Source organism: Centroberyx affinis, unplaced genomic scaffold (assembly GCF_046629955.1).
Source record: "Centroberyx affinis isolate AG114_WGS23_722 - 3 ecotype Tasmania unplaced genomic scaffold, CSIRO-AGI_Caff_v1 ptg003805l_1, whole genome shotgun sequence".
Classification (NCBI taxonomy): Eukaryota; Metazoa; Chordata; class Actinopteri; order Beryciformes; family Berycidae; genus Centroberyx; species Centroberyx affinis.
In genome coordinates, this window is record NW_027281670.1 from 222,431 (window position 1) to 233,002 (window position 10,572).

General features: G+C 39.4%; 1 protein-coding gene across 2 annotated transcripts in view; it reads right to left on the reverse strand.

Annotated features, from left to right (window-relative positions):
* The window catches only part of ulk1b (unc-51 like autophagy activating kinase 1), a 36,159-nt gene extending 33,851 nt beyond the window's left edge, over nucleotides 1-2,308 (reverse strand). For both annotated transcript variants that reach the window (XR_011696655.1, XM_071541164.1), the window contains exons 1-2: nucleotides 1,716-2,308; nucleotides 347-439 (exon numbers count right to left, since the gene is read on the reverse strand). Coding sequence is in view for 1 of the 2 variants with exons in the window: in XM_071541164.1 (XP_071397265.1) it covers nucleotides 347-439; nucleotides 1,716-1,805 (183 nt within the window). In the remaining variant the exon portion in view is untranslated. The remainder of the gene's footprint in view (nucleotides 1-346; nucleotides 440-1,715) is intronic.
* Nucleotides 2,309-10,572: the final 8,264 nt, after the last annotated feature.

Consider the following 10,572-nt stretch of genomic DNA (forward strand, 5'->3'; position numbering starts at 1 on the left):
GATGTTCATGTTTTATTCTCCCATCTAGCACCTCCCCCACTTCTAGATATTGTAGCATTCAGTTAAACAAAAAAGAGATTATCACATCACCAGCCAAATGATGGTAAATTTAAGCTGTGGCAGATAAACTAAAAACACCAATGATCGCTTAGATGTCTTCTAAATACAGTAAAGTCTAGTTGACTAGTTAAATAAAGGAAATGGCAGGGTAATTTGGGGGTTTACCCATCACTATGGGCTGTGGACAAAAAATGTGGGTCTCCAGCCTCGAGTGGGTCTCCAGCCCTAGTAAAAAAATAAATAAATAAATAAATTAGACTGTCTTTTCTCAGAGGTTCTGACTTACCTTGAGTATTTTGATCTCTTTCCCCAACAATGTCTGGGATTTGGCCAGGTTCTTCTTGTTTATGCATTTCACTGCCACCTCCCAGTCATGTTTCTAGGACACATTAAAGCCACAATGAAACAATTGACTCAGTAAGCATGACATATACAGTCTAGTAGTGTTTATTGTATGTCATATAGTCTAGTGTCTAATATTCTATGTTTTGCGCTGTCCCTTTGTCCAATACATGATGCTCTATCTGCCTTGTACCACACATCTCTGCACAATGTCACCAAGCCTAATTCTTTGGCATTTATTCCACTTGGGGATTTAAGTGGTTCTGATTCTTGAGGCTTATTTGAGGCAGATTGGTGTCAAATCCTGACACATATTTGTTAACAATTTAAGAGTGGTCTACATGAGTAGGCCAGATGTCTAAGCTTTCCTCATATGCATGCTTGTGGTTAACAAGGTTACTTTCCAAAAGGAATTTGTCACTGATTACTTATCACCTGCTAAAGTTGTAATCAGCTGGGTGGCCTGGTTACTTTCAGTTACTTCTGTATCACATTGTGCCTATAATTGATAGAATGTGAGCTTACACAGACAAATGTCTGTGTACATTCTATCAATATGTGTAGTGTATTTAAGGAATGTAATTAGAATACTTTTATCATCATCATCATCATCATCCCCAGTCATCAGTTGTTAATTGCAGATGTGTCAATTGTCTCACATCTCAAAACAAAGATGCTACAGGCACATTTTCCACTGTCAAGCATGTTCCTCCTAATCAAATAATCACCATTTTTTGAGAAGTAGACTACCTGTAGGCTATTTGTGGTTGGGTTCAGTAGATTGTATTACCATTTCATGATCAAATTACTGTAATCCCAATATATTTGATACTCCTCAATCCTGCCACCATACACTGCAGCGTCAGGACATGTTTCAACATGTTCACTGATTTTAGGTTTTAGCAAGTGCAGCAGCTTGCATCTTTTGATGGGAACAATTATAGGTTACATCTGACACTGTGCACTATAAACCTCATCATCAGCCCAACAATAAAGACCATGACGAGGTAAACGGCCATGGATCACTACCCCATACAGAGCCTTATGACTAGTGTCGAAAATATTATAAAAATGTATTTCATCATCTTATCCATGATTGCCTGTTGTTATAAGGGACATCCTGTAGCCTGTCTGCTCCCAGGCCTCTTAAGGCCGTACAATGAAAACAAATACACCAAATGGTTAATAAAGGGCGACTCGTGCCTTAAAAACACGACCAATCCATTAAAATGACTGTTTATTTCCCTTATGCTCGCATTGGTAACCATGTCAACAATTATAAAAAAAAAATAATGAACGACGACAGCACTCACCTCTCTGTGCCTGCCTTTGAACACGACAGCAAATGCGCCATGTCCTATCAAGTCCTTCCGACTGAACTCGAATTTCCCCACCGTCTCCATAGTCCTGCAAACTGGGATTTCTACTCGGACCTGGGAAGATGACAAGGGGGCTGCAGGTCGCCCTTCTCGCTCGCAAGTGCTCCTTTCTCCTCTGTCAAGTCGGGGCAGCAGCAGGGAAGTTCACCCCCTCTTTCGCTTGCCATGGGCTGCCTTCCTGACACCAAACTGCCCTCTTCTCTCATGTTCGCACGCACCAATTTTGGAGTAATAACTCCTAACAGCGCTGTACGGTTTTTCCCATCGCTGACGATATCGCCGACACGAAGTTAGCAATTGGGAATATGGTGAATCTAAGCTTTTCCAGCTGGCTTTGACGTGCCACCTTAACAAGCCAGCTCGGTGCGTTTTGTTTATTTACACAGCATATCCTCACTTCTGTCGCTTGGAGCATCCAGGGCGAAACGAGCAGCGGGTTTTAAACTTCACTCAAGTTCAGAGTGTCTGATCATGAGCAAAGATTGTAAATATGTCCCGTAATCCTCCTCAATAAATTTCTGGCTGGTGGAAAGTAGCTGCATCGATGGTCTCAACAAAGACCTCTAGCAGACAGCTTCCAGCCTCTGCAATATTGCGCATGCGCAAAGCAATTTACAGCTGTAGTTATGACGTCAAAAGACAACAGTGCCCAAACATGAAACGATTATAGCACCAACATTTTTTTTAATATTAAATATGAATAAATGTTGACTGTCTTCTTGAGTCATGCAGGGGGAGATGAGATTATAACACAAAAACACAAATGTACGTGCGCTCGCTTGTGTGTGTGTGTGTGTCTCTCTCTCTCTCTCTCTCTCTCTCTCTCTCTCTCTCTCTCTCTCTCTCTCTCTGTGTGTGTGTGTGTGTGTTTGTGGTGACTTAAATGATTCAAGGTGGAAGAACGGACTTATAAGAGACAGAACATGGCAGAAAGAGAGTTACCACAGGAGGAAAGTTTTATTCGAATGTGGTAATTGGGAATGTTGACTGGAAAAAAGGCATGGTTATTTCCATTTAGGCTTTGTATTTCAAAATATGGTCAAATACGTGCATTTGAAAGATGATTATCGCCTGTTTATAGCCTACTAAGCTGACATTTAAATAAGCCTTTATAAACAAAAAACAATTTTTTATTTTTTAAAAAGTATGAAAATATAACTTTTTATGCTTTTCCTATGAAGCAAATTTCATATTCTGAACAATTCCATAGGCTGAATCGCTTACTCTTGATTAAAATTTTAATTGGGGTCAATATTTAGGTTTTTAGACCGCCACTAGGTGAAGAGCTTCTATATGTTGGTTTATCTAGAAGGAGGAACTTTTGGGGGTCCAGTGTTCATAGACATCCGTTTATTTTGGATGCGCATTCACTTTCATTTTATATAGTGGTTACCTCTGCTGGTCAGTAGATGGCGCTGTCTCCGGAGCATAGCATCATGTTGCTTTACAAATCCGGCTTTTTATATGGGTGATTCATTTACATTTTATTGTGTGGTCCATTGCTTCTGTTGTAGGCATGTTGTTGATTGATTAGTCCTGGTTGATCAGGAGTTCCTTATGTGAAAAATACATCACAACCTTTTTTAATTGTAGCCTTAGCTAAACCAGAAATCTCAAGAGATGTTGCTTTTTCCAGTTTAAAATATAACTTTTTATTACAAAAAAGAGAGCAAATGATACACGAATCAACTTTGATGTTCTAAAAACTCTTTATAGTCGGCTACATTGTACACAAATAAGATACATCTTAGTTGTGTTCATTTTAGACTTAATTCTCTCTCTCTCTCTCTCTCTCTCTCTCTCTCTCTCTCTCTCTCTCTTTCACTCTCTCTCACTCAATTCAATTCAATTCAATTTAATGTGCTTTATTGGCATGAAAGTTCACAGATAATATTGCCAAAGCATCAAGGTGAATATCAGTCTAGGTGTGTGTGTGTGTGTGTGTGTGTGTGTGTGTGTGTGTGTGTGTGTGTGAGTGAGAATCAGTGCCTGGACAGAGGAACTGGGTTGCTGCGTGTTCAGCTCCCGTACCCAGAGCCTCCATCACAGAGTGAGGATCAGTAAACTATGTGAAGGAATTAATGTTTGTTGGTAACAAGGGTTACACACATTTTATATGCAGTACACAATAACATTCAAAGAGAAAAATAAATAAAATAAAATAAAAGTGTATTGGTCACTCACTGTTCCTCAGGTTGTGGCAAGTTTCTACAAACTGAGCCGCTAGGTCTGCTGTGTTTCCCTCTCCTAGTAGAAGTCGCAGCTTTGACTGATCATCAAGCTCTCTGAAGTGGGAGACTTGGGAGCTGAACTTGTTAAAGTAGATTTCTCTGGCTGAGTTAAATTTTTCACATTTTAGGAGGAAGTGCACCTCACCTGTCGAACAGTGACCACATGTTCTGTTGTCTTTTGGTTGCCATGATTTCTTATGTCTTCCTGTTTCGATTGCCAATTGGTGGTCACTGAGCCTGTACCTGGTGAGGATCTGTCTCTGCTTCCTATCTCTGACAGTAGAGAGATATTCTGCCAATTCATAATCTCTTTTTAGGGTCAGATAACATTCTAGTCTACTTTGGCTTTTAGTTTCTTTTTTCCAATGTTCCAAATAGGTTTCTTTGCATTGTTTAATAATTTGGTTTACTCTGATTGGTGTTGGTAAAGCAGTGTTGGTGTGAGCCTGGTCCGGGTGTGGCTGAGGGGGGGCAGTTAGTCTCAGCACCAGCTGACACAGCGGACTCTTTTCTGGGTTCAGCTCTTGGGTTCGGAGGGCTTTAGAGTGGAGGCTGTCTGGGGAACTGAATTTGAGGTGATTTAAAAAACTCTCTCTCTTGCCTGCTTTCTGACTGTCTTCCTCCCGTTGTTTATTTGTTTGCCTCATTCTTCCTTTTTTGCTTTCTTTCTTTCTTTCTTTCTTTCTTTCTTTCTTTCTTTCTTTCTTTCTAAAGATTATTCATTTTTTGACACTAGCACCATCTAACTGTCAGGGTTGAGAAATGCGCTGTTATCTGATATGTCACTTTGGGTTTGTGTGTGTGTGTGTGTGTGTGTGTGTTAAAGAGGAGAGAAAGAGAGAGCATTTGTTAAATCTTTATTTTATTCATGTATTTATTTTGGGCAGAGGGCACGCACTTCAAGATTTACCCCCTCTGAGACTAAAATCATTTATAGGCTTAAGCAGGTTGCTTTGGGTCTTCTAGAATTTTGTTGTTTGTGTGATGTCATCAGCTTAGCCTAGATGTTGGGAATTATTGGAAATTGTGAATGTACAACTGATGTATTTGGATTTGATGCTTTAAGCTGTTATATCAGTATATTTGTCAGCTTCACAGACAAAACAGGTTGCGAGCTTGAAACTAGCACTAAGCTAGTATTCACTTATTTAAGTTATTTAGTTATTTAAGAGAAAGAGGTGCATTTTCTAACGTTAGTGGTTCTAGGTATTCACATTCACTGCCTTCAAGGTAAATTTAGTGTCTCCATGGTAGCACTGTGTGTTATGTATGAGAATCTTCCAAAATCCTGCGGCGCTTGTAAGTACTTACTAAAACAAAAACAAAAAAATCTGAGTTGTATTTAGTGGTATGTAAAATGGTTCCTCTATACGCATAATTCCTCTACGGTTTTTCTCCCTTTGCAAGAAAGTGTGACGTGTCATTGAGAGGCATTCGGTAGCATGGAAATGAAAGAGATTGAGGAAAGAGAGAGACCTTGAAGGTTTAAACAGAGACAAAAATGAGAGGCAAGAGGATGAGACAGGAGGCAAGACAAAGAGAGGAGATGGAGATGATGAAGGCAGAAGAAAAAAATGGAAGAAAAGGGTGGGAAAATCTGGAGGGAGAGGGGGAGAGAAGAGCAGAAAGAGAGACACTGACAGAGCAGTTGAAGATGGAAGAACATCTGAAACAAATGGACAGAATAAGAAATCTGCTGCCCAGATAAGGGCGGAATGCATAAAATGTTTCATGGAAAGACAGCCAAGGGGGATGAAGAGGCATCAAAAAAACAGAGCAGAAATGCATCGTCCCACATGAGATAAAGGACAGGGAGACCCTGTCATACAGTGAGGATGCTGATGAAAACATAAGCAACTGGCTGACCAGCCAGAAACTCAAGGGCTCTACTGATAGAGAGGAAGAGTCAGAAGGACAGATCATAGTTGAAGCCTTGGAAAAGGAGCCCAATGAGACCTTAACTGAGACGCCAGAGGATGTCATTAGAGGTGGGAAGTAAAAATACTTTGTTACTGTACTTAAGTAAGATTTCCACGTATCTGTACTTTACTTGAGTTTTCCTTTCACTTAAGACTTTTTACTTTTACTTTTACTCACTACATTTTCAAAACAGACTCGTTTCCACATCAGACAGCTTCCATCCCAGAAGCAGCTGATCAATGGCCAAATGTGATTGGCTGCTTGTTCACCAAAACGGCACCAAAAAGGAGGGAAAGGGACAGAGAGAGAGAAGCAACACGAAGAAGGGCGAAGCAACAAGAGAGTAGAGAATGAACGTTAGTGCTTTGAGGTGCAGACTCTCATCTGTGATTCAGAGGAACGCTCAACAGAGAACCAGTTTAGTACATTAGAAATGCCTTTTTTAGAGGAATACTTTTACTTTTATATTTTAAGTAAATTTAAGATAATGTACTAATTATACTTGGACTTGAATAAAGGATTTGAAATGGTACTTCAACTTTTACCAGAATATATTTTTAGATGAGTATTTGCACTTTTACTTGAGGAATTTGTGTACTTCTACCACCTCTGGGCGTCATATAGGTGCGACCACTGTGGCCTGGAGGTTACAGAGACTGTTTCATAACTGCATTGTCAGAAGTTTGATACCTGCAGCAGCCGATATGCCCGTCCCAGGTCAAAATGTCCTTGAGTAAGGCACTGAACCCCTATCTGCTCCAGGGTGCTGCTTGCTGCCCCTGTGCTGACTCCGCTCTAAATGCAGGTGTCTCAAAGAGATATGCACATATTGCAAATTCCTAATTAAACTGTGCATAATATGGCAATTGGGGGCTCTAAATTCAAGAATGCATGAAATCACTCAGCCTCAAAAGAAATTAGACCTTACAGTAAATTTACCATCTCATTAACTCTGCTCTGTAAGAACAGTACAACTAATTCAGTGATGCTACTTACACTTTATTTATTACTTTTACCAAAATAGTGTAGCAGAATTAAGTCTTTACAGGTGATTGACCTGGCAAGCCGACTGGACCTGACAGATTCCTTTTTTAAAGCCCAAAGGCACTGGCCAGTTCCAGCTGGTTCACAGCTAATGGGTACATGCTCACCACTTTCACTATATTCAGGCACCAGAGGAGGGCGATAGAGGACTACAAAAGACAATGCCCAAGGAAGGCCATGTTCTTCCCCCTTTTTTTTATACTCACATGAAAACATTGGAGGACACAGGTAAACACTGCAAAACAAATCATCAAGTAATCTTGTATTCAGTGTTCAAGTATTCCTTTTCTTTAAATGTGGAATAATTTCACTCAAGAAATTTCATGCAATTGGTGACAGTATCTTGAAATAAAGCAGATCTCTAGAGTTGTTTAAACATAATGTCACACAAAAAAAAAAGAAAAAAAAAAAAGTGTTTTTTCCACTTGTTTTAAGGTGGATAAGGCACCTGTAAAAGACTCACCCTCCAGTACTTGCCCAGTAGGACGTCCCGCCTCAGGAACAGCACATATCCTGAAGCTATTCGGCTTCTGAACTCTGACACTTCAGCACTTTATTGAGGTAGAGCACTTTAGGATCTCCAACCGTGCACAGGCATGTGGCAATACGGCTGTATTTTATCATGTCTTATAGGACTTTTTATTGTTTTTACCATTTTTCCCATGTATTTATGTATTTTATGTTTTTATTTTTGTGTATGGTCTATCGTCTTAAGAGTTGCACTGAGGCAAATTCCTATCAACTTTGTTGACAAAGCAATAAATTATTGAATAAGATTTTAAGAATGAATTCAAGATTACAGTAAATGATTTAAACAATGGAGATTTTTGTGGTATATGAATGGTAGTACCAGTACAAAATATAGTCAGTGGGCTATGGAAACAATAGCAGGCCAGCAGTATTGACTGCATCCAAACACTGAATTCTTCATCACCTCTGACTGAACACAGAAACAACCCACTCCCAATCAGATGGGTGCTGGTCGGTAATGACATCATAGAGCCAGTGTGCCTCGGCCAGTAGGAGGTGTGCTGGTGCTTACAGTACAATGCTGGTGCAGTGTATGCTGTCATGAATTAGTTATAGTGGTTTTGCTGAACCAAGAATCGGGCTACATTCAGAGTGCAGTTCGGGGCTGTACGTCCATGTGCTTGACAACAGAAAAGGTTGCAGTGGTTGATGCTGTGCTGCTTCACATATGAACAATGTAAATGGTTGCTGTGTTTCAGATTTTATCCCAGTACTTTTCAGTGTGTCTAAACAGGACAGTTGGTTATTTCTCAGTGTAAGCACTAATCTACCAGCCACAATCAGGTGTCCAGTCTGCAGGCGATTAATCTGGTTTTGAATATTTTAGTTGCAGTGTGATCCCTTCAGAGTGATTGATTGGCCCATATGAAGGCTCTGCTGCTGACAGTTGGTGCAAAGGCCTTCAGGTGTCGATTCAGGTAGAGAAGAAATTTTTAAAAGTATATATGAAAATCTATATAACACATTCTAATAAACTACATCTGTAATCACACTGACATTCAAACACACACACACCACACACACACACACACACACACAAGCACACACACACCACACACACAAACACACACACACGCACAGGTCCCATCTCACGTTCATGCAAGAGCACAACCTATTTATCAGGGTGCACTGTATGTGAAAGGTAATTTAGTGGCTCTCAACCATACAAATGTTCACCCATGCTTTTGTTTGCATATGCATTAACACATTTTAAGAAAATTTAGTTAAAGGATTATAGTATTTATTGTGTAACAAAGTTACAACATCATCATCATCATCAACAATATAATATCTATAATATTATATAATCCTGGCCCATCTGACCAGAATTTTCTCAAAAGAGGTAGAATGTGCTACTGTGAGCTCTATCAATATAATATGGAGTCAATTGGGGTTCAATTTTCAGAAATCTATTACAGTAAATAGGATAAATACAAATAAAAAGAAGAAACACAAATATTTTTGACTACTCACAAACAAATACTTTGCTACTTTATAAAAAAGTCCAGCAGGTTTTCATGAAAGTCATCAAACTTAAAAAAAAATAAGATATTTTAATATTGTTTTAGTAACAACATAGGCCTATTTTCAGAGCCTAAAATGTCACATAAATTGTTGACTCTGCATTTGTGAATCAAGTTACATTTGTGGCTTGCAGTTATTTGTGGATTTTTACATTTTTGTTTTGCTTGTGTAGGTGAACCAATTCACAAATGCACAGCACAAAGGACTTTTGTTCCTTAAGTTTTGACTCGAAGGCAGCCACCTGCTCCAAGGCTGCTGACAGCGGGTCGCTTCACTCTTCATTTGGCCGACTAGCAGTGATGTGGCACTGTGCATTGCTCATCTCTTCAACCAATTATTCAGCCTTATGGCGCATTCATATGCATGTTGGATGTACTTTTCTCCAAGCTGAGAAGTCAGTCATATGCTTTTTGCTCAGAAATAAAAACAAACATGGAGGAGATGAAGCATCTGTGTGTGTGAATGTCAGTGTGGCAGAAGCATCTGATTTATTCGTACATAAAACATCTACAGAGCTCTCATCAGGACCTGCATGGCAAAGAGGATGAACAGAGACACATAAGGTGGTTAATATTTTTTTAAGTAAACAGTTATCTGTGTTATTATTCAGTTGTTAGACTTTTTGTTTGTTTGTAAATCGTTGTAGCCTATCCCTCTGGCACATAGATTGCAGATGAAAAAGGAAGCAAAGTCACAACTCGTCCAATTCGTTTTGCATCTACAATCCTGATTGCCCCGACTTGATTGTCTGCCATGGAGAGGTGTTCAAGTGGTGCTTGCTGGTGGAAAGTCACATCCCTGATAAAACCGACAGCACTTGAATCTGAATGTTAGTTAACATTTTCATGTAGATAGACAGACACAAATATTGCCACTTGTTTTATGTTAGTGAATGTGTGTTGGGAACATTACATGAAGTTGATAAATCAAGCTGAACTGACAATAAACGAGAACAACAAATGCTCAAAAACCATAAACATATGGCCTAATAGCTGTTGGCTAGGTAGTGGCTAATGGCTAACTAGCTTACTGAGCAGTGATCATTTATGATTTCAAATTTCATGATTACAAATTATTTTCTTCCATATTCATCTTATTATATTAATATATATTGAAGCTGAATTCATTCCATAAGATTACAGCCCAGTGAGTCTGGCAATCACTGCCCCTTGTGGAGTAAAGGCAAACAAAGTCAAGATGTCTCGAATAAAGTTTAATCTGTCCTTGTAGAAGACAGCTTGCAGAGTTACTGTCTTGAATGATGTCTCTAGAAATATCAGTTGATGTGATGGTATATGGTATATCACTGCTAGTCGGCTAAATGTATATTTTGTAAGCTGACGCAAAGTTCACCGTTAATATTTTCAACAATCACTTTTAACATAAAGTGGGTTTGCTCTTCAAAGTGGTCACCGCAGTCAATATTTTTCATAACACCTGTAAATGAAGCAAGTCAGATCTGGGTGAGGACGATGTTCTGGATCCTGCGGTGTTGCTTGTTTTGAACGAAGTCTGTAGCAGCCTCAAACTCATTGCCTCAT